Source organism: Erythranthe guttata, chromosome 3 (assembly GCF_056151865.1).
Source record: "Erythranthe guttata isolate IM_541 chromosome 3, IM_541, whole genome shotgun sequence".
NCBI lineage: Eukaryota > Viridiplantae > Streptophyta > Magnoliopsida > Lamiales > Phrymaceae > Erythranthe > Erythranthe guttata.
In genome coordinates, this window is record NC_142535.1 from 18,457,448 (window position 1) to 18,481,281 (window position 23,834).

General features: G+C 35.2%; 5 protein-coding genes across 7 annotated transcripts; all 5 read left to right on the top strand.

The window, feature by feature from the left end:
- Positions 1 to 770: 770 nt before the first annotated feature.
- LOC105974315 (putative F-box protein At3g58860) lies at positions 771 to 3,176 on the top strand. Its single transcript, XM_012999391.2, has 4 exons — positions 771 to 986; positions 1,293 to 2,344; positions 2,427 to 2,558; positions 2,645 to 3,176. The coding sequence occupies exons 2-4, from the start codon at positions 1,298 to 1,300 to the stop codon at positions 3,023 to 3,025; spliced, it is 1,560 nt and encodes a 519-aa protein (XP_012854845.2). The 5' UTR covers positions 771 to 986; positions 1,293 to 1,297; the 3' UTR covers positions 3,026 to 3,176.
- A 1,063-nt stretch (positions 3,177 to 4,239) lies between these two features.
- LOC105974316 (dynamin-2B) lies at positions 4,240 to 8,004 on the top strand. Its single transcript, XM_088815930.1, has 7 exons — positions 4,240 to 4,547; positions 5,522 to 5,572; positions 5,678 to 5,801; positions 5,963 to 6,037; positions 6,493 to 6,554; positions 6,932 to 7,046; positions 7,240 to 8,004. The coding sequence occupies exons 1-7, from the start codon at positions 4,395 to 4,397 to the stop codon at positions 7,833 to 7,835; spliced, it is 1,176 nt and encodes a 391-aa protein (XP_088672056.1). The 5' UTR covers positions 4,240 to 4,394; the 3' UTR covers positions 7,836 to 8,004.
- Positions 8,005 to 8,495: 491 nt separating this feature from the next.
- On the top strand, positions 8,496 to 11,149 carry LOC148772001 (putative F-box protein At3g58860). Of its 2 annotated transcripts, none has more exons than XM_012999386.2 (4): positions 8,496 to 8,937; positions 9,292 to 10,358; positions 10,441 to 10,572; positions 10,659 to 11,149. In XM_012999386.2, exons 2-4 carry the CDS (start codon positions 9,297 to 9,299, stop codon positions 11,037 to 11,039), a joined length of 1,575 nt encoding a protein of 524 aa, XP_012854840.2. In that variant the 5' UTR covers positions 8,496 to 8,937; positions 9,292 to 9,296; the 3' UTR covers positions 11,040 to 11,149. The 2 variants fall into 2 exon arrangements, with proteins under 2 accessions (XP_012854840.2, XP_088672073.1); XM_088815947.1 differs by having other exon boundaries at positions 8,496 to 8,618.
- Positions 11,150 to 11,903: 754 nt separating this feature from the next.
- LOC105974314 (dynamin-2A) lies at positions 11,904 to 15,706 on the top strand. 2 transcript variants are annotated; one of them, XM_088815946.1, is made up of 7 exons: positions 11,904 to 12,171; positions 13,230 to 13,280; positions 13,385 to 13,499; positions 13,653 to 13,730; positions 14,165 to 14,226; positions 14,614 to 14,728; positions 14,858 to 15,706. In XM_088815946.1, the coding sequence occupies exons 1-7, from the start codon at positions 12,046 to 12,048 to the stop codon at positions 15,466 to 15,468; spliced, it is 1,158 nt and encodes a 385-aa protein (XP_088672072.1). In that variant the 5' UTR covers positions 11,904 to 12,045; the 3' UTR covers positions 15,469 to 15,706. The 2 variants fall into 2 exon arrangements, with proteins under 2 accessions (XP_088672072.1, XP_088672071.1); XM_088815945.1 differs by lacking the exon at positions 13,230 to 13,280 and having other exon boundaries at positions 11,908 to 12,171.
- A 555-nt stretch (positions 15,707 to 16,261) lies between these two features.
- On the top strand, positions 16,262 to 22,879 carry ATSAC1 (Phosphoinositide phosphatase family protein). The gene is made up of 16 exons (XM_012999437.2): positions 16,262 to 16,658; positions 17,124 to 17,328; positions 17,460 to 17,625; positions 17,897 to 18,119; positions 18,364 to 18,440; positions 18,866 to 19,053; positions 19,166 to 19,263; positions 19,424 to 19,557; positions 19,632 to 19,766; positions 20,202 to 20,577; positions 20,686 to 20,807; positions 20,966 to 21,073; positions 21,313 to 21,510; positions 21,709 to 21,900; positions 21,992 to 22,103; positions 22,366 to 22,879. The coding sequence occupies exons 1-16, from the start codon at positions 16,503 to 16,505 to the stop codon at positions 22,618 to 22,620; spliced, it is 2,745 nt and encodes a 914-aa protein (XP_012854891.2). The 5' UTR covers positions 16,262 to 16,502; the 3' UTR covers positions 22,621 to 22,879.
- The last annotated feature ends 955 nt before the right edge of the window (positions 22,880 to 23,834 follow it).

Below are 23,834 nucleotides of genomic sequence, written 5' to 3' on the forward strand. Positions count from 1 at the left end.
CATATTTCAAAAATTCAACAATTATTAGCCATTTTCGTCAAATTTCCGTCGGTAATAATGGAATCAAGCTTGTGCCATTCATTGTCTTAACTGACGGACTAATGGTTAACTGACGGAAATGACCAAAGGTGTTGAATTATTGAAACACGAGGGACTATAAATGCATTTTTTGTGAACATAAGGGACCAAATGTGAAATCGGTGGAAATTTAAAGGTTGAAAACTATAATTTACCATAATATTTATATAAAATCGAATTAAACTATAGAAAAAAAAAGATAGAACTAAAACGTAAGAATTTGACAACCATAAACTTAATTATTTAAAATATAATTATTAATGATGTAGTTGGGCTAGAAGAATAATGAAGCCTAAATTTATAATTATTAGTATGAAGCCAAACTATAAACTAGGGCCCAAGTTAATATTTCAGACCCATAATTAAATTAATCTAGCATATAATTAGTTCAATTAAATTAATCTAGCATTTAAATATCGTTGGTTATCTTTAATATTTAACGTATTATAATTTATAATCAGTTCTCAACTTGAAAATGGCGAAACCAGTGAAACCGAAAACCAATTGGGTGAATCTTCGTACAGCATTCGGGTCGAATTATTCCAAAATCCGCCCCGCAAACGATCCGAACAGGTACAGACCTTCCGATCCGAATTCGTAATGACCCGATTACCCGACCCAATACCCACCCACCCTAGCTCGAGCAGCTGGATTCCCCCCCCTTTCCCTCTTAAATATTTACATCGGCTATTAGGAAAGTGAATCTGTGATTTGGAGAATATTTATTTAAATATATAGATAATATATTTCCATAGCTTAATTTATGTAATTTCTTGTATCAAATTCCATAACTTTGAGATATTTATTCTCTGCCTAATTAAAAGGCCAAGCTATAGCAATAGAAAATTGATTCCTCAGATAGCTGAACATTGTACCAGAAGCCTTAGTAGCTAGGGTTCTTCGCTCAGGTAATCAGGTTCAACTTTGTTAATTATTTCTACGATTAGTTAATCTATGTTTTCAGTATCTGAATATTCGAATTTTCTGCTGAATCCAATTGAATGGATGATTAAAAAAAAAAAGTACTGGTTTTGATTTAGTTGGAATTTCAATATATTTATCTGTTTATTTGTTTCCTTGACTGGTTTGATAAATTCGCTTCGATTTCTCTTCTATCTGCGAGTAATTAATTTATATGGTCGTAATTTCGAAGGATGTTTGTTGGTTGTGTGTCTTCTAACTGGAACTGTGTTTGTTCATTTTCTTTGTTCCAGGAGCAATGATTTATGCGCACGTAGTTTTATCGTTGGCGACGATTGCTGTTTTTGCTATACTAATAAAAGTCCGTCTTCGCTCTAGGATAAATTATTACTTTCTCAGACTTCTTCGAAATAAAAATCCGTTTTTTTCTCCAAATGAAGAAACGGTCTTTTCTCCAGATGACTTGATAAGTCATCTGTCAGATGATATCCTGATTTCAATTATCTCGCGTTTGTGCACGAGAGATGCTACAAGGACGAGCCTCTTGGCACGAAGGTGGAGAAATCTGTACAAATCTGTAACTAAAATCGAATTCAGTTGTTACGACCTTTTAGAACATGTGCCTCTTACTAGTAAGAGCATTTGGTCAGAAAGTTCTAATTCAGTCGTGAATGCATTGGATAGATTTTTGAGGCTTCGTTACGATTCTAAGATCCATTCTTTCCGTTTAAAGGGTTGTTTAAATAAATCGTCCACGGATCGATTCGAGCAGTGCATTTCTTTTTTAGGGAGAATGGGCGTTGAGAAAATCTTTCTGGAATGTTGTTGTCGTTCAGTTATTCTTGATCTTTCTTTTTCTTGTCACTTTTTTTCTAAAATGCCCTTCTTGAAAAAACTCGAATTGAGCAAATGCTCTCTGCAGTCAAGCTTGAGAAGCCAATGTAATAATTCCCTCCAAAATCTTGTGCTTACGGATGTTAGGGTTTCTACTGGTGCTATAGAGTGCGTTTTGTCCAATTGTTTGAAGCTCCATTCGTTGATGATGACTAGATGCGTATGTCCTTCTAAGTTAAGCTTTTGTGGGTCCCATCTTGAATTGAAGTCTCTTTACATAATGAAGTGTGAAGGTGTTAAGGAGATAGAGTTCTATGCCAGTAATCTCGTCCTATTTGAGTTTACGAATCGTGTACATGTTGACTTTATATTCAACCATGTTCCGCAACTGCAAAGTACATATATTTCTGCACTCGAGAAAAATATTTTGCCATATGTTTGCGGGAAACTTGCAGTAGATTTGCCAGACCTGAAATCATTGAATATTTCTACTAAATGTGATAATTTTCAGGTATGAGAAGTTCTTTACCATTGTAATATTTGTTACCTTTTGGCATACAACTTCCGTTAACTACCAGTTTGTTTATTCTCAGGAGAGCAGGATTAACATGTTCGGCAACCTTAGGCGATTATATATCAACGTGTATTCCCTACCAAAAAGCCATCTTCTTTGGCTGACTTCATTTTTGCATAGTTGTCCCCTCCTACAGGAGTTTCACTTGACTGTAAGTATTGCCATACAATATGTTTCTTTATTTATATTATCATTATACAATGCTGAAAGAATCACTTTTTCGCTGTGGTTTTGTAGATGAATATTTGCGTCCATGGACCACTAGTGGAGAAGGAAAAGCAAGCCGTCGTATTTCATTCAGAGCTGAAGAAAATGGAAATAGGTGGATTTCGTGGCACGGAATACGAGATGGAGTTTGCCTTGTACATTCTCAAAAGTGCAACCAGCCTCGAGATAATGAACATAAATAGGTGCCCGAAGGTATACATGGGACCTGACAATTGGCGTTGGGAACCTGTACATTCATGGAGTGAAAATACACATGCAAGAATTCAAACGGAATTACAAGGACAAGCCGTTTCCAAGACTGCACAACTCACTATTCAATACAAACCCGATGACCCGCTCTACTCAGCCCCTCCTTGCTCCTCATGCCCTGCTTGCTGTTGGGAAAGGTGATCGATCGATCCACTTCAACCAGATTTATTTCGACCAAATAATAAGCCATATGTTTGAGTTTTGCCACAACAAATAATTATTTCTATATCTTTTTTTTCTAACAGAATAATTATTTCTAGTTAGTCTAAATAAATAAAACCTTATTGGAAAATCCTTTACGTGCATGGAAAATCGGATTAAAAATCAGAATATATGTAAAATATTCTTGATTTCACGGGATATTTTACCATATGATTCGATGGTTAAATCAAAGTGAAGAACTATTTGAAATCCGTAGAAGAATCCTCTTTCTCTCGACTTTAGTTTTGGTGCTGCTCTTGCACTCGATATCGTAGACCTGCCATGATCATCAGAATGTCGACTACGTCTAGTTGTATATCGTACCCAATCCAAAATCCGGAACTAAATAATTTCAACTTGATCAATAAATATAAAGGTACGTGATTACAAGTGACTATGAAAAGAATTTCAACTTGATCAATAAATATAAAGGTAAGTGATTACAAGTGACTATGATCGACTATAGTCTTTTTCAATATAATAAAGTATGGTCAAATAAATAATAAATAATATAATTAAAGATTTTTTTTTAAAGTGTAAAATGATAAGTGTAGATGATGAAAATGTCGAATGCAATAGGTGAAAATTATCTCAAATGACCTTAGGGTCCATTTGGATGGAGGGATTTGGGGAGGGATTTGATTTGAGGAATGGATTTGAAATGACTCCAATTTTGGAGTCATTTCAAATCCATCACTATTGCTCCAAAATCAACTAAAAATGAGGGGTGGAGATTTGAAATCCATCTCCAAATCCCTCAATCCAAACAAGTTCGAGGGATTTGTTATTATGGATTTGAAATCCCTCCCCCAAATCCCTCCATCCAAATGCACCCTTATATTTTTATTACATATTAGTATGCAACTAGGTAACTGAATTATGGTGGACAAACAAATGGCAAAGTTAGTTATTATTATTATTATTATTATTATTATTATTATTTTAATAAGAGACAAAAGTTATTCTTACATGCAATTTAGCCCCAAACAAATTAGGTATATGGCAAAACGACCTCAATAGAATTTATACATGATGCCTATCACATTTCCATGCACTAATTGGTATTATCACTCTTACATGTTTGGTCCTTTATGTTTCTGTGGGGGATTTTATAATTTACTAATTTATAAGGGGTTAAATTTTATTTAACACTAAATTTACTCTGTTTTAAAAAATTTGCACCAAAAATCCGGACCGCCAAAAATCAAAACCCCTTTATTAGCTTAAAGCATAAGCTAGCGAAATCAATTTCTCCCTGAATTATCAAAACGAAAATCAGTTTCTCTCTCTCTCTCTCTCTGTTTGTCTCATGGAAGCAATCGTGAAGTTATCGCACCTCTCCGATTCGGTGCCGCTGCTGTTAGAGCTGCTCCCCGGTGAAGATGTGGATGATACGCCGTCGTGGAAGGATGCAGTAGCGGAAGAACTCACTTTCCTCAACGTTGTTTCTCTCGGCGATACTGTAAGTATGACTGATTATACAGTTATTGTACGGAGTATGCGTGCTTGATCGCATCATTTGTATGAGTTATGTTGATATGTATGTATATACGTTTGGTATATTGTATTTTGGGCAGTTTGTTTTGTATGGCAACTTAGAATTGTGTATGAATGATTTAGGGTTTTTTACGGTTGATATTAGTGTATTTTAGGCAGATTGTTTTGTATGGCAACTTAGAATTGTGTATGAATGATTTAGGGTTTTTTACGGTTGATATTAGTGTATTTTAGGCAGTTTGTCTGTATGGCAACTTAGAATTGTGTATGATTTAGGGTTTTTTACGGGTGATATTATTGTATTTTAGGCAGTTTGTTCTGTATGGCAACTTAGAATTGTGTATGATTTAGGGTTTTTTACGGTGTATTTTAGGCAGTTTGTTCTGTATGGCAACTTAGAATTGTGTATAATTTAGGGTTTTTTTACGGGTGATATTATTGTATTTTAGGCAGTTTGTTCTGTATGGTATATAAAGAGTGTTGATGAACTACTTCTTCCCATTTATGCCTATTTAAAGAGTGTTAATGAAGGAACAATAGGTTGGTGAATATTGTTTTTGCCATAAGATTTTCCAAATAAATCAGTCTTTTGCTTTGTCTTTCTGCTGTTTACTAGTACATTGGATGACGATTATGACAGCCTCGTGCTCTGAAGAGACGACGAGACCGATATCCCCTGATATAGACAATCTGTATATAAAAATTGATAGAAGATTGCTTTTCGATTAAGTATTTGATCCGTTCATTTTTTTCTATGTTATATGAAACAATATTACAAGAAATCGGGTTTATTGCGAATGGTGGTGCACGGGCATGTGCATTGAAATTGTTCAATTCGATCCACCATCCTATGTTGTCGGTGAAAATATGTTTACACTATACTGTTAATCATATCTATATCGTCATACCTTATTTCTGATTTTGAACTGTTTTTTTCAGGGTGCAGGTAAGTCTGCGGTGTTGAATAGTCTGATTGGGCATCCTGTATTGGTAATTATGTTTGTTTTTAGATTCTTTATTGGATTACCTGTCCCAACTTTGACATTTTTTCGAGTGACAACTACTTTCTCATTACGGTACCCTTTCATTTCGCAGCCGACAGGTGAAGGTGGTGCAACACCTGCTCCGACATATGTTGATTTGGTATGGAGTAGGTTGCTAGCTATGGAAACCATCGTTACGCACAATACAGAGTCAGAATCAGAAGAAAGTTGTCCATGTGAGGCCTCTAAATGAACCTTAATTTTAGAGTGTAAGAATCAATTTAGGCACACTATTCCCTATCAACTATTAGTGAATGCGAAATATGTTTGCCACTTGGTTATGGTTATCTCACTATGCTGATTTTTTTTTTCTTCTTATATGTATTGCCTGTTTCAGGGTTTATTCAGGATTCTATAAGAATGAATTGGCAAGAACATGGGCAGAAAATTTTCAAGTTTAGTACAAGTACAGGTGTGTTTCCTACTGTTGCTTCAATTTACTACACTGGCTAATAGGTTCTGACCTTTGTTTATGTTTTTGAGTTTACCTGTATATCCAAGATATTGCAAAATCTCAGGAAAACAAAGTTCTACTCATGCAGTAAAAAAGATTATTGAACTAAATTTTACACTCAGTATCTTATGATGTCATCATCATTCTTCTGGAGGTGAAAAATCCATGATGTACAATTATTGCAAAGACAAGTTACTTTTAGGTTTTACGGATACTTAAAAAGACTGATTAGATGGTGAGCAGCATGGCAAATTTTTTTCCCTGAATACTGTAAAACTATTTGTGACTTACTTTTACTTCATCACGTATGTTTCTCACATTATATGAAACTATATACTGTTTCGTTATCACACAACAATAAAACGTTTTGCCATTTGTATAGCTGTCTAAGATTTGATATCCATCTTTTGCAGCTCCACCATTAAAATTGGCTGATATGCCTGGTGTAGACAATTTGAATCTTGATCAGTCATTGGTAAGGGGCTTCTCAACAGCAATAAAACAAGTCTATTTCTCATAATGTGTCTGACAGTAGTGTAAAATTAGCAATCCCTTAACTATTTGTCATATTCGTAAAGTTGTGACCGTTACTTGAAACTAGTTCTCAATAGGATTAATTCAAGCTAAACAGGTTTCGGTTGAAACTGAAATTGAGATAGATTGTACACATTGTAGATGAGATTGATATACAACTAAACTCATTCTGGATTGTTAAATGTTGCGGTCTTCCGAAATGTTGCTAAACTTCTACCCTTTGGACCTTGACTGAACTAGTAGTAATAGCTGTGAATTTGGATCTGGTACCACAACGTATAATCTTCAGTAGTGTGATAGGTTATTTATTATTTGCAGAAAGAGTACGCTGAACCCAGTAATGCGATTTTGCTGGTTGTAATACCTGCTGATCAAGCTCCAAATGTGCTCTCAGCTCAGGCTATCCAAATTGCAAAGAAACTCGATGCAGAAGGTGGGTTTGCAATATCCATTTTATCTCTGTTTGTGAATTTTAAATAGATAGTGATTATTTTCTGATTGTTTTTGTTGATGTGTGTGTGTGTGTGTGTGTGTGTGTGTGTGTGTGTGTGTGTGTGTGTGTGTGTGTGTGTGTGTGTGTATATGCATATGTACATGAATAACATGTATTAGCTATTGTTACGCAGGTGCGAGAACTGTTGGTGTGATTACCAATATAGATCGAGCAAAATCAGTACCAAATGTCCTCATTGCTGTGAAGTGTCTATTGTTAAATGATGGACCTGCAAGTATATCGAACATTCCATGGGTTGCTATGGTTGAATGTGTAACTCTGCATGGACATGACAAATCCTTGGAAACTAAAATTGCTTGGGAAAAAGAGTATAATAGTTTGAAACGTATTTTGGAAGGAGTCCCGGAAAGCAAACTTGGGAGGTTTGCATTAGTCGAAACTCTTGCTCAAAAGATTCGACAACGAATGGAATTTCGCCTCCGAAACTTGTCTACGGGTACGGCTTCTCTCAGAAAAGAAGAGACGGGAACACAATCTTCTAATAAGTTGTTGAAGATGGAGTTTGTAGGAGTTGCGGTTTTCGTACTTGGGGGAGGTATATGTTGGTATATGGGCTACGAGAGCGTGGTGTCGACCCGGTTTCTTCTCACGGGTTTGGTGGGATATGGCTTGTCGTTTCTCAAGGAAGTACATTCGACTGGAATGATGGTGAAAGACCTGTCAAAGCTGAAATCCACATTTTGGAATAAGAAGAAGAAGAATCAGTAGAATTGTAATATGAGATACTCATTTTTTAGCTTTCACATTTTCTTTGCCAAATAAAAAATGTCTATGTGGTCCACGTCACTAAACCCACGTATTGTAAATGGTTCAATTCAATTTTTCGAATTTTGATAAATTCGAATTTCCGTCAATTAGAATTTACATGGGATTCGAATTTACTATACTATCTTAGTTCCCAAATTCGAATTAATTTTTCCCTTTAACACATTAATTTTTCGAAATTACATCACTTCTGTTATTTTGGTTACGGCTTATTTTTATTTTTATTATTTTTTAATGGGTAAATTACACCCACACCCCTGAGATATGCTTAAATAACTTTAAGGTCCCCGTAGTATCGATAATTACACTCATCCCTTGAAACGTAGTTATCTTATATATAAAAAAAAGAAACGTTAGGGCAACTCTAATGTCATATTTGTAATTTTTTTTATTATTTTCGATTTTTGTCAAATTTATCTCCTAAATATTATTTTAAATATTATTTTCGATTTTTATCAAGATTTATACCTCTTAAATGTTATATCACATCTGTTAATTTTTCGAAAGAGGTAATTTACATCACTTCTGTTAATTCGGTTACGGCTTATTTTTATTTTTATTATATTTTAATTAATAAATAAAATATTCGCAATTAGTATTCCCACAATCATTCAGTTCGCGCACTCAAATTTGAAACCAGAGAAACGGAAAACCAATTGGGTGAATCTTCGTACAGCATTCGGGTCGAATTCTTCCAAAATCCGCCCCGCAAATGATCCCCTACAGGTACAGACCATCCGACCCGAATTCGTTACTCACCCGATTACCCGACCCAATATCCACCCTAGCTCGAGCAGCTGGATTTTCCTCCCTTTTTCCCTCTTAAATATTTACATCGGCTATTAGGAAATTGAATCTGTGATTTGGAGAATATTTCTTTAAATATATAGATAATATATTTCCATAGCTTGATTTATGTAATTTCTTGTATCAAATTCCATAACTGTGAGATATTTAAAAGGCCAAGCTATAGCAATAGAACATTGATTCCTCAGATAGCTGAAAATTGTACCAGAAGCCTTAGTAGCTAGGGTTCTTCGCTCAGGTAATCAGGTTCAACTTTGTCAATTATTTCTACAAATAGTTATTCCATTAGGGTTTGTTCTTTGTTAATCTATGTTTTCAGTATCTGAATATTCGAATCTTCTGCTGAAATCCAATTGAATGGATGAGATTATGCTTTAGCTGATGCTATGATGTTATTTTTTACTAGTCCTTTTGGTTTGGTTGGTTTCAATATATTTATCTGTTTATTTGTTTCCTTCACTGGTTTGATGAATTCGCTTCGATTTCTCTTCTATTTGTGAGTAATTAATTTATATGGTCGTAATTTCGAAGGATGTTTGTTGGTTGTGTGTCTTCTAACTGGAACTGTGTTTGTCCATTTTCTTTGTTCCAGGGGCAATGATTTACGCGCACGTAGTTTTATCGTTGGCGACGATTGCTGTTTTTGCTATACTAATAAAAATCCGTCTTCGCTCTAGGATAAATTATTATTTTCCCGGACTTTTTCCATGTAAAAAAACAGTCTTTCTTCCAATTGCTGTTCTAAATTACGTGCCTTGTACTGAAAAGAACGAGGACTTGATAAGTCAATTGTCCGATGATATTCTGATTTTAATTATCTCGCGTTTGTCCACAAGAGATGCTACAAGGACGAGCCTTTTGGCACGAAGGTGGAGGAATCTGTACAGATATGTAACTAAAATCGAGTTGAGTTGTTACGACCTTTTAGAACGTGCGCCTGGTATTAGTAGGAGCTTTAGGCGAAAAAGTTCTGATTCAGTCATGAATGCATTGGATAGTCTTTTGAGGCTTCGTTCCGGTTCTAAGATCCCTTCTTTCCGTTTAACTGCTTGTTCAAATAAATCAGCCACTGATCGATTCGAGCAGTGCATTTCTATTTTAGGTAGATTGGGCGTTGAATCTTTTTTTCTGGAAGGTTGTCTTTATTCGTTTTTACATGATCTTTCTTTTTCTTGTCACCTTTTTTCTAAGATGCCCTTGTTGAAAAAATTCGAATTGGGCAACTGTTATTTGCAGTCAAGCTTGAGAAGCCATTGTAATAACTCTCTCCAAAATCTTGTTCTTACAAATGTTAGTGTTTCTCCTGGTGCTATAGAGTCCGTCTTGTCCAATTGTTTGAAGCTCCACTCGTTGATGATGACTGGTTGTGCATGTCCTTCTAAGTTAAGCTTTTGTGGGCCCCATCTTGAATTGAAATCTCTTTATATAATGGAGTGTGAAGGTGTAAAGGAAATAGAGTTCTATGCCAGTAATCTCGTCATATTTGAGTTTACGAATCCTGTACAGGTTGACTTTATATTCGACCATGTTCCGCAACTGCAAAGTACTTATATTTATATATTCGAGAAAAATATTTTTCCATATGTCTGCGGGAAAGTTGCAGTAGATTTGCCAGACCTGAAATCATTGAATTTTGCTACTAGAGGTGATAATTTTCAGGTATGAGAAGTTCTTTACCATTGTAATATGTGTTACCTTTTGGCATACAACTTCCGTTAACTACCAGTTTGTTTATTCTCAGGAGAGCAGGATTAACATGTTCGGCAACCTTAGGCGATTATATATCAACGTGTATTCCCTACCAAAAAGCCATCTTCTTTGCCTGACTTCATTTTTGCATAGTTGTCCCCTCCTACAGGAGTTTCACTTGACTGTAAGTATTGCCATACAATATGTTTCTTTATTTATATTATCATTATACAATGCTGAAAGAATCACTTTTTCGCTGTGGTTTTGTAGATGAATATTTGCGTCCATGGACCACTAGTGGAGAAGGAAAAGCAAGCCGTCGTATTTCATTCAGAGCTGAAGAAAATGGAAATAGGTGGATTTCGTGGGACGGAATACGAGATGGAGTTTGCCTTGTACATTCTCAAAAGTGCAATCAGCCTCGAGATAATGAACATAAATAGGTGCCCGAAGGTATACAGCGGACCTCACAATTGGCGTTGGGAATATGTACATTCATGGAGTGAAAATACACGTGCAAGAATTCAAACGGAATTACAAGGACAAGCCGTTTCCAAGACTGCACAACTCACTGTTCAACATGAACCCGATGACCCGCTCTACTCAGGCCCTTCTTGCTCCTTATGCGATGCGTGCTGTGTGCGAAGTTGATCGATCCACTTCAAGCAGATTGGTTTCTACCAAATAATTATTTCGATTTTCTTTTTTGAACAGAATATTTATTTCTATTTAGTCTAAATAAATAATACTTTATTGGAAAATCCTTTACATGACGAACGAATTAAGTAAAGCTAATATCTTCTGGCTAGATTGATTTGAAGACGACGAATGGATTCATTCTATAAAGAACCACCAACGAGTTAGGGCCAGAAGCTTGAAGCCGTATTTGTTAATGGAAGAAAACTTCGATAACCAAAAAGTTCGCCAAGTGCTTCCAAAATCGACAAGTGATTTCCTTCCTTACTGTTCGCACCGTTCCGAACTCAGTATATGATGGCGGACAGATCGAACCAGAACAAGAATTAGCTCCATCGCAAATATTCCAATTTTTCTTAAGCTAAGTGAAAATTTACATCAATTTCGATCCAAATAGTCGGAAAAAAAACGGAACTCGAAATTTCGAAAATTATAATGAAAAAACTTATTCTAAAATCGGAAAAATCAGAAGTCGCATATAAGTGCTTATCTTAAATGACCTCATGTTTTTATTACATATTAGTATTACTATGGAACTGAATTATGGTGGACAAACGAATGACAAAATTAGTTATTCTTAAATGCAATTTGGCCCCAAACAACTTATGTGTATGGCAAAATGACCTCAATAGTATTTAAAGAAAAAAAAAAGCCTTTAATAAAGATTATATATACATGCATTAATCATTTTTATAATTTATTTACAAGGAAAAAAAGGTTATATCGCTCTTATATGTTTTTGTCCTTTTTCTCTGTGGGGGATTTTGTAATTTACTGATTTAGAGGGATTAAATTGTATTTAACACAGAAATTAACTCGTTTTAAAAGTCCTGCACCAAAAATCCGTACCGCCAAAAAGCAGAACCCTTCTTCTACCTTCAAGCATAAGCTAACGAAATCGAAATCGAAATCAATTTCTCCCGGTGTTGAAAAAAAAAATCATTTTCTCTCTCTTCGTCTCATGGAGGAAATCGAGAAATTATCGCACCTCTCCGATTCGTTGCCATTTCTGTCCGAGCTGCTTGCCGGTGAAGATGTGCATGAAACGCCGTCGCGGTTCCTCAGTGTTATTGCTCTCGGCGATACTGTAAGTATGATTAATTAGACAGTTTGAAGTTGCTGCTTGATCTCTTGGGATCTGAATTGCAATTCAATTTTGAGATTTAGTAACCTGATCTCTGTTATGTTTCATTTGTATGAGTTAATATTGAGATATATGTACATACGTTTGATATTATTGTATTTTAGGTAATGTTTTTTGTATGGTAACTTAGAATTGTATATGATTTAGGGTTTCTAGTAACAGTTATATGTATATACGTTTGATATTATTGTATTTTAGGTAATTTGTTTTGTATGGTAACTTAGAAGTGTATATGAATTTAGGGTTTCTGGTAACAGTTATATGTATATTCGTTGGATATTATTGTATTTTAGGTAGTTTGCTTTTTATGGTAACTTAGAAGTTTATATGAATTTAGGGTTTCTGCCTTCTGGTAACAGTTATATGTATATTCGTTGGATATTATTGTATTTTAGGTAGTTTGCTTTTTATGGTAACTTAGAATTAGAATTGCATATGATTTAGGGTTTTGTGTAAATCCTATATAAAGGAGATTTACATTCAATAAGAGATGCACACAATATATTTAAGTTATGAGGTCGTATGATATGTTATGTTTCATTTATATGAGTTATCTTTTGCGGCAATTTTAATAGGTAGTTGAAGTCACTGGATAAATATTGCATTTCTTCCTTGAACAGGCTTTTGATCTTGTTAAAGATGTAGATGCATAGAGCATTATAGTTTTTAATGTTTATGCCTATGTCTTTAATTCTGCTGTTTACGAGTAGATTGGTGGATGATTATGATAGTCGTGACTGAGACCAGTATCCCCTGATATAGACAAGCTGTAAATAAAAACTGATACAAGATTGCTTTTCAATTAAGTATTTGATCCGTTCACTTTTTCCTATGCTATTTGAAACAAATATGTTACAAGATATTGGGATTATTGTAAATAGTGCGCCGGCATGTGTGCATTTCAAGTATGTGGATTGAAATTGTTCAATTCGATCTACCATCATGTTATGTCAATGTCTATTTCGTCATACTTTATTTCTGATTGTGAACTGTTTCTTCAGGGTGCAGGTAAGTCTGCGGTGTTGAATAGTCTAATTGGGCATCCTGTATTGGTAATTATGCGTGTTTTTAGATTCTTCATTGAATTACCAGTCCCAACTTTGACTTTTTTCCATGTGAAAACTACTTTCTCTTACGGTACCCTTTCATTTTGCAGCCGACTGGTGAAGGTGGTGCAACACATGCTCCGACATATGTTGATTTGATAAGGGATAGATCACTAGATAGCAAAACCATCATCAATCCACCATGTTTACTTCCAAGGTGTCCATGTGAGGCCTCTAAACGAACCTTAATTTTAGAGTATAAGAATCAGTTTAGGCACACTATTCCCTATCAATTATTTGTGAATGTGAAATATGTTTGCCATTTGGTTGTCTCATTATGCTGATCTTTTTTCTTCTTTTATGTATTGCCTGTTTTAGGTTCACTTCGGAGATTGATACAAACGAAATGGAGCGAAAACTCTGGTCAGAACAGTTTGAAGCTTATTACAAGTACTGGTATGTCTGCTATTGTTACTCCAATTTACTACACTGACAAATAGGTTCTGATCTTTGTTTATGTTTTTTAATTTACCCAGGAAACATAAATTCTACTCATGCAGCAGTAACAAGGATTATTAAAATAAATTTTAAACTCAGTATCATGTGAAGTCATCTTCATTTTTCATGGAGGTGAAAATCGATGATGTATCTTTTATTGCAAAGACGAGTTACTTTTAGACGGATACTTTAAAACCTGGTTATCTAGGTCAGCATGGCCAAAAAAAAAATCTTATTACATTAAACTTCGTAAAAATATTTGTGACTTATTTTTACTTCATCACATATGTTTCTTACATTATATAAAACTATATACTGTTTCGTTATCACACGACAATAAAATGTCTTGCCATTTGTATAGTTATCTAAGATTTGATCTCCATGTTTTGCAGCTCCACCATTAAAATTGGCTGATTTGCCTGGTGTAGACAACGTCATTCTTGGTCATTCATTGGTAAGGGGCTTCTGAACAGCATTTTTTATAAAGTATCTTCCGCAAGAAACCAACAAGTCTATTTCTTATAATGTTTCTGAAACTAGTGTAGAATTAGCAATCCCTAAACTAGTTTTTCATATGTGAAACTTTCTGACTCTTACTCGAAACTAGTTCCCAATAGGATTAATTCATGCTAAACAGGTTGCTGTTGAAACTGAAATTTGAGAGAGAAGGTACACAAATTGTAAATGAGGTTGAGATACAATTAAACCCATTCTGGATAGTTAAATGTTGTGGCCCTCCGAAATGTTGCTAAACTTCTACCCTTTGGACCTTGACTGAACTAATAGTAATAGTTGAATTAATATCTGTTTGGTAGTGTGATAGGCTATTTATTCTTTGCAGAGACAGTACGCTGAAGGCAGTGATGCGGTATTGCTGGTTGTAATACCTGCTGATCAAGCTCCAAATGTGCTCTCAGCTCAGGCTATCCAAATCGCAAAGGAATTCGATGCAGAAGGTGGGTTTGCGATATCCATTTTATCTTTGTTTGTGAATTTTGAATAGATAGTGACTATTTTCTGATTGTTTTTATTGAAGTAATGTACTTATGTATATATAATAACATGTATTAGCTACTGTTACTCAGGCACAAGAACTGTTGGTGTGATTACCAAGATCGATGAAGCATCTTCGAAACCATACGTCCTGGCTGCTGTGAAGGATCTATTGTTAGATAATGGACCTACAAGTATATTTAACATTCCGTGGGTTGCTATGATTGAATGTTTAACTATGGATGAATATCACGGTACGGCTGAAATGAGAGTTGATTGGGAAAAAGAGTTTCATATTTTGAAACGTATTCTGGAAGGTGTCCCCAGAAGCAAAATTGGGAGATTTGCATTGGTCGAAGCACTTGCTCAAAATATCCGTCTACGAATGAAACATAGGCTCCTCCGAGACTTCTCTATGGGTACCCCTCCTCTTAGGGAAGACGAGACCGAAACACAATCTTCTAGCTTGGAGACAGGAACACGATCATCTAGCTTGTTGACGATGGTTCTAGGTTTTCTCGTTTTTATTTTACTCGGGGGAGGTGTAGGGTGGTATATTGGTTATGAGACGTCGACCGGATATCTTCTTACCGGTTTAGTGGGATATGGTTTGTCATTTCTCAAGGAAGTGCATTCGGCAGGGATCATGTTGAAAGACTTGTCGAAGCTCAAATCGACATTTTGGGATAAGAAGAAGAATTAGTGGGATATGTTTGTAGAAGAATTAGTGGGAGGATATGTTTGTACAAGAATTGTACTCTTTTCTTTCTTTGCTTTAACAGTTTCTTTGATTTTTCGAATTTTGAAGAATTCGAATTTCCGAAGTTTTTGTATTGAATTGGAATGTACATAGATTCCAATTTACTATACTGTTATAATTCCCAAAATTACCATTCCGAATTTTGAAAAATTTCAATATTATTCGAAGTTTTTGTATTGAATTGAAATGTACATAAGATTCCAACTTACTATACTTTTTTTTTGTCAAAAATTATACTTGTATAATGTTAATATATCATACATTTATATTAAGGGATGTGATAAATATCGTTCGAGCTTTAATAATACTGTTACGACTTCAAGCGTTATTCTGATCATTTTTATTTCCAAATTTTGCAAAACCCGAAAAATAGAATTTGTAGTATTTTGAATTAGTTTTTTAATCCAACTTGAATCATCAAAATTGGATATCAGACGAGAAAGATATACATGAATTAATGTATACTGCCCAAAATTCAGAATGTGACTTATTCATGCATAACTTTGTCACACGCATCCAATCTAGCGGATTTAAGTTGGATTATAGAGCTAACACAAATGACTATAGTTTTCGTGTTTCGAATTTTGCCAAAATCAAAATAAAAATAAATGACTATAGTTTTCGTGTTTCGAATTTTGCCAAAATCAAAATAAAAATATTTCAAAATCAGGTTCGAAATCAAAACAACATTAGTAAAATTGAAACAACATTTAACATCTCAGTTATACTAATATGTAGAAAAAAACATTCTTTTCCTAACTCGATCAATTACGATCAAAAAATGACCGATAATGAAACAAGATTCAATTCCAATCTTTTAATTTGATTTTTGTAATTTTTCCCATATGAACTTCGAATTAATTTTTAATACATAACTTTTTTTACGGGTTATCTTTTTTTTTTTTCTTTAATAAATAAATATTCGCATAAATTAGTATTCGCACAACAATCGTTCAGTTCGCGCACTGAATTTGGAGATGGCGAAACCAGAGAAACCGAAAACCAATGCAGTGAATCTTCCTCCAGCATTCGGGTCGAATTCATCCAAAATCCACCCCGCTAATGACCCGGACACCCCGCCCAACCCAAATTCATACTCCTTGGAGAAATTCCGCCTCTATGAAACCCGTGCTGTAAGCTCGATTAACTTTTGTTTTAATGCTCAAGGAAGTCAATTGTTCTTTAATTTATGATTTGGGATTTTTTAGAATAGGGCGCGATCAGCTGATTCTTTATCAGGTTTTAATCATTTTGCAATTGTATGTTTGCTCTATGCCAAATTGCCAATAGAATTTTTTTGTTTGAGCATAAGGCAATGAATTGGATCCCTTTGATTTTCGTGTTAACTCAGTGTTTATGCGTGATCAGGATTTATTTGTTTTATTCATATTAATTAGAAAACCTGGAGTTCAGTTTTTCTAGTCTATTATACAGTGAACACATGTTTATTTCACTCAGCAATTTGTTCTTTCATAGTTGGAATTTATTAGGATTTAGGAGACATGAATATAGTTGGATATTTCGAGAGTTAAAAGCCAACTCTCTTGTTTGGTATTATCAACTCAACCTTATTATTCTTTACATTTATTTTTTTGCAGAGGTTTTATTTGATTGGAAGTGACAGGAACAAGAAGTTCTTTCGGGTGTTAAAGATCGATAGAATGGAACCTTCTGATTTGAATATCAGTGAAGATCCTGTTGTTTATCCGCCTCAAGAAGTCAAGAGCTTGCTCCAGAGGATTGCTGAGGGAAATCGTGCCACTGGAGGGTTAAGCTTTGTGGCGAAGGTATATGGCATTGTTGGTAAGTCTAGAAAATAAGCTTTAGTATGAGTTCCACTGTTATCAGATCCGCATTTTTATGTTACAAGTATTGCTTTTTGTCCTTGTGTAGTCTTATTTTCTCATGTTCTTGTTTGTTGCTATATATTATAGGTTGCATTAAATTCTTGGAGTCGTACTATCTGATACTGGTGACAAGGCGGCGCCAAATTGGGAGCATATGTGGTCATGCGATATATAGTATAGATGAGAGTCAGATAATTACCATTCCGCATGTTTCAGTTCAAACTGATATTGCTCATTCTAAAACTGAGCTACGGTAACTTCTTTATTTGTTTGTTTACACGTTCATCATTGTATTGATGTCTATAAGCAAGTTATTGGGTGTCATGTTTTTCGATTTTCCCATGCTCCCGTGACTTAAATGGGTCCGATCATCAACACCCCATAAACAAGTTTCCTGGATTTTTGGTGCATGGTTCTGATAGCAAGTGAATTAATATAAGCATTTCATGGGAGTGAAATGTGTGTTTGGTAATATGATAGTTTTAACACATTTTCATAATTGGCGAAATTTGCTTCATATGCAGGTATAGGAAGCTTTTATCCAGTGTTGATTTGACAAATGATTTTTTCTTTAGCTATACGTATCCTATAATGCAAAGTTTACAGAAAAATGTGTTATCAATGGGTGAAGAATGGATGCCATATGATAACATGTTTGTTTGGAACTCATTTCTAACACAAACGATTCGGTCAAGATGCCAGAACACCATTTGGACTATACCTCTGGTTCATGGGAATTTTAAACAGGTTGGTTATTTTAGATTAACATTCGACCTTCTCTCTTTGTTTTTTTTTTTAAAACTAAAATCTGCTTGCTTGTCTCGTTCTATGAATTATTTTAATATGGATGGGGTCCAAAATTCTGTACTGCTTGTTTAGGTTTTCTGACGTAGGATTTCAAATCTACAATATTTCTGTAATTTTGAGGTGAACCAATTGTTCAAGATACCTATCTCCTTTGATGGAATTTTCTCTATACAATTAATTGCAGGTTAGGCTATCAATATTTGGAAGAGATTTTAGTGTTTCTCTAGTTTCCAGACGCTCTCGCCATTTTGCTGGGACACGGTAAAACTTATTTATTATTTTAAGCTTTCTGCTTTATTGCTCATCTCAAGGTTCATAAATTCTTTGTTTTATGTAAAGTGAGTAGAGAACTTGCCAGTTTTTTTTCCTTTTATTTCTTGTTTATTTTGAAAATAAATAAATTGCATCTAGAAGCTGGATTAATGTTCTGCTTTTCTTCTTCTAGTGATCTACATCGCTTTCACCTCTTTCTCTTCGTGCCGTCTATTCCTCATCTAGAGAACTTTTGTTTGCAATTGTGTGTCTATACCTTTCACATTTGTGAAGGTTTTGCATGCAGTGTAACTAAATTAGCAGAATATGGATTTTTTTTTCATGTGCCATGCTCTTGTTGGCAGCCAAATGATATTTATGATGGTATGTAAGTCATAAAGTTCAAAAATAAGTGTTCTTTGCTTTTGACACAGTTATCTAAAACGCGGAGTTAATGATAATGGGCGGGTAGCCAATGACGTTGAAACAGAGCAGATTGTGCTTGACGAAGAAGCTGGATCATGCAAAGGAAAAATGAGTTCTGTTGTACAAATGAGGGGTTCTATTCCTCTATTCTGGTCGCAAGAGGCTTCAAGATTCAGTCCTAAACCTGATATTATATGTGAGGAAATTGAGTTTTATGCTTTCAATAGTCTTATTCATACAGTTTATAGTTTGAGCTGCTGTTTGTACACAATTTGACTTGTTGATCATATTTTGTTTATAAATTGAAGTGCAACGTTATGATCCTACATACGAAGCAACAAAAATTCATTTTGATGATCTGGCAAGAAGATATGGAAATCCAATCATTGTTCTTAATTTGATTAAGGTATGTGACATCATTTACTGGTTTGGGCTAAGCACCTGATGACTGTAGAGTTTCATGGTTCGCTTTTCTGTTCTAAAGCTGAGATCAAGTTTTTTCCGGTCTATGTTTTGGCATAAGTCTAACTTGCTCCTTTGCTTTTTACATTCTAACTTAATAACAGACAGTTGAAAAAAGACCACGAGAAATGATGCTAAGGCGTGAGTTTGCTAATGCAGTAGGGTATCTGAACCAGATTCTTTCTGAAGATAATCATCTCAAATTTATCCATTGGGACTTTCACAAATTTGCGAAGAGGTATTAAGGTCATATTTGACGGTGCATTTGCTATCCTTTCTCGACTCGACTAACTGTTTCCTATGGTTTTCCAGCAAGTCTGCTAATGTTTTGGCAGTTTTGGGTGGAGTTGCTAGCGAAGCACTTGATTTAACTGGAATTTATTACAGCGGAAAACCTTTGGTTGTCAAAAAAAGGGCTATCCAACTTGCTCGGACTAGCACTGCAAGGTGTATTTCATTATCTTTGCTCGATTTACGTTTGTTTCTCATGCAATATCTTGTCTGCTTCTATTTCTGGTTTTTCTATGTTGAAGGCCTGAATCAAGGACTTTGATATTGGTTTTGTTAATCTCCAGTTCTTCACCTTTGAGAACCATTTAATCATGATTTTCTTATGTTTCTCCAAATTTACATGTCAGAATAGAAAAGCCAGGAAAATTGTGATACATTTTATTGAATATACCCATTCTTATAAAGATATGGACGAGAGTGAACCCTTACCAGGAAAAAAATTGGGGTTCCATTCAAGCATATAATAGTTTTTGTGCTTCTTTATATTTTATTCTTATTCCTTTTTCCGTTAATTCCACCAGTAAGGGAGGGTGGGTGTCTCCCTCAAGGATCCTACTGAATTTGATTTTAACATAAGACTGCTTTCAACAGGGACTCTTCTCTTAGAGATTTAAGAGCTAGTTCTGGAGATCTTTCAAGGGTTAGTGGTAGTACCGATACCTTGACTAAGCAAGATAAGGATTCTGAAAGTAATCAACATCGTAATCAAGACTTTAATGCTAGTTCAGCACCACGATTTCAAAGTGGAGTCCTTCGTACAAACTGCATTGATTGCTTAGATCGGACAAACGTTGCCCAATATGCTTATGGCTTAGCAGCTCTCGGGCGGCAACTTCATGCACTGGGGTTGACCGACGATCCAAAAGTGGATGCCGATAGTAGCATTGCTGCTGCTCTCATGGATATGTACCAGAGTATGGGTGATGCATTGGCACAGCAGTATGGTGGCTCGGCAGCACACAATACTGTATGCATTTCTTACAAGACGCCAAATTATGCAGTTATACTATTTGCTATAGCTGCCTTTTGTGAATGGAGAAATTTCGACTAAATGGTTAGCTTGTTGCAATCGTAGGTGTTCACAGAAAGGCAGGGTAAATGGAAAGCTACGACACAGTCTAGGGAATTTCTGAAGTCTATAAAGCGATATTACAGCAATACTTACACAGATGGTGAAAAGCAGGACGCGATAAATTTGTGAGTTCTGAATTTCTTTAATCCTAGAGCTGTCTTGAAAAAGGTCTTATTAAGTCAGGCAGATTCAACTGGAGGAGTTTTGAGATTGTATATTGAACCATGAATTTATGGTCTCGTGTTTTTATGTTTTGAAGTCTGTTTTCTGATGGTTTACACAGATTTTTGGGTTATTTCAAGCCCCAGGAAGGAAAACCTGCGCTGTGGGAGTTGGATTCTGATTATTATCTTCATGTATCTGGGATTGGAGATGATCTTTTGCCTGATAGGTAATTCTCAATTTTCACCGAAGCACCTTATATCTCCTATAATTGTACTATTTATAGGAATTATCAAAGTTTGAGCAATATCCACATGTTTGAAGTTCAATGACAGTTGTAACGAAAGCCGCAGCATGTTCTATATAATAATTAGAATTAATGGCAGAGTGAAACATCTTTCACCAAGTGGTGATTTTATTCTTGCTAATTGATCCATGCAGTGATATATTTTCTGTGTTGATTGGCAGTCCCTTGGATTACGTTAAACCTTCAGTAGCAAGAATTCCTTTAGCCCCAATTCCTGCTTGTCGAGAGGACTTCTCGCGCATGAAGTTGACATCATTTGATAAATTGATAGAAAGAACATGTAGTGCCATCAAGAATGTACGACTCTGCAGTGAGCTAGATCAAAAATCAGGAAACTTTGGTGTGGCACCTGATGCAGCGTAAGTAGCTGAGGCTTTTTTTAATTAATTATTTTTAGATTTTTTATTTATTTATATAGTATATATTAGTTTGCTGTTGTTCTCCAGTCTAGATTATTGCAGGAAAATCTGCCTTTTGTTGAATAAATAATGGGTGAAAATACACCTCAATGTTTTGTACGATTAAACGACTTATGTTGAGGCTTAAATCTATTGCAGCGAAATACAACTCAAGAGTCCAAACTGGCTTTTTGGACAGAGGAAGTACGAGGATAGTAGCACTGCACCAAAATTGAATTCCAACGAACTTACCAAAGGGGGAACTCACGATAACAGGAAAATCGATGGTCTAAGTGACCTTAATTTGTTTTCTCCAGTTGTTGAGACCAATGAAGAAGATGTCTTCAGACAGTAATTTCCTTGCCCTTCTTTTGATGTTTTTTTGCTTCTCGATTTTTTATTTTTTTTCCTTTCATGTTTATAGTTCCTTTCCTTTACGTAGATACCTAGCAATGACAACAGTCGACGAGGCTAATGGTTGGTATGGTGGTACTTTGCTTGGTGATCAAGATGAAAACAGTGAGATATACCAACATTATGCTGAACTTATTCAGGTATAAGAAATCCTCCACTTAATCTCAGACACAAACTTGTGGGCCATTAGCTCCTCCTTCGGATGAACTGATGTGTCTCGAAACTTACGATAAACGCTTTCCCTTACATGAAAAACTTGAAATACATACGAACATCTGGTGAATTCAAATGAAAGATGCTCAACTTTATTTATTTATTTATTATTAGTCTGTTTTGACTATTTTTAATCGTACATTTTATCGTACGCGATAAATTATTTGTTGATGGTATTAATTACTGCAGGGCCCCGCTATGGAACCGTTTGAAAATGATATGGAGAAGGAAAAATACTACAGTGATCTTCTTAGAGGGAACATGGTCGATAATAATGGCATGGATGACATTGATGTAGAGGCTGAGATGGAAGCTGCTCTCAATGGATATGTTCAGGCAGGTTCCGATCTTGGGATTTTCCCCAAGTCGTGTAGTGCTCTTGTTATGGATCCAAGCCAGATAACACGATGGATTCTTGGAGAAAATCGCCTGCAAAAGCTTTAAAAATCTTCTTAACAGAGAGAGATGTTAAAGACGGGTCAAGTTTCTCCCACAATAAAATTAAATCATAACAAAATGGGTTTTAAACAGACGGATCAAGTTTCTCCCGGTTGGTAAAACAATTACTACTAGAGTGTTTGTGAAAGAAATGTTTTTATTGCTGTTTAAATTAATAAAAGCTAAATGTATATAGTATAGTTTACTTGCAGCACAGTGTGAAAGAAATGTTTTTATTGCTGTAATTTCATTTGCCACCAGCCCACCACTCTATGCATGGTAAATGTCCAACTGATTTATAATACATTTTTAGTTGCAAGTACTCAAAATCCAGTTAAGTAGCTGATGCATAAAAATTGAAATTTCAACTGATTTTTTTTCTCAAAAAGTTTGTCATGAGTAAACTCCGCCAAGATTAAGTTCACACCACCGCTCAAGGAAAATACGATTTGCTTCTTGCAGAGTTTCCGACAACTAGTACATACTAAATAAAAAAGATCCTTATCAGGTGCTACACCAAAGTTTCCAGATTTTTTATCTAGCTCACTGCAACGCCGTACATTCTTGATGGCACTACATGTTCTTTCTATCAATTTATCAAATGATGTCAACTTTATGCGCGAGAAGTCCTCTCGACAGGCAGGAATTGGGGTCAAAGGAATTCTTGCTACTGAAGGCTTAGCATCATCCAAGGGACTGCCAATCAACACAGAAAATATATCACTGAATGGATCAATTAGCAAGAATTAAAATCACCACCCGGTGAAAAATGCTTTACTGCACCATCAATAATTCTAACAATTATATAGAACATGCTGCTGCATTCGTTACAACTGTCTTGAACTTCAAACATCTGAAGTAATGATGCGTTAACATTGAAGCTCTGTACGAGCACAGGTATGTTTTCTATTGTTGCTCCAATTTACTGAAGTGAAAAATAGCTTCTCACCTTTGTTTATGTTTTTTAATTTACCAGTATATCCGAGATATGGAAATTTCTCAATAGTTTATAGTTATGAAGTAAAAAGATTATTAAAATAAATTTCCACTAAGTATCTTATAAAGTCATTTGCTCATGGATGTCCATAATGTATTGTTACTGCGACAGTTACGTTTGGTTTTGACGGACACCTAAAAAAACTGGTGAGATGGCCGGCGTGGCAATTTTTTTCCTCCTGACTACGTTAAGCTTTGTAAAACTCTTTGTAACTTATTTTTAC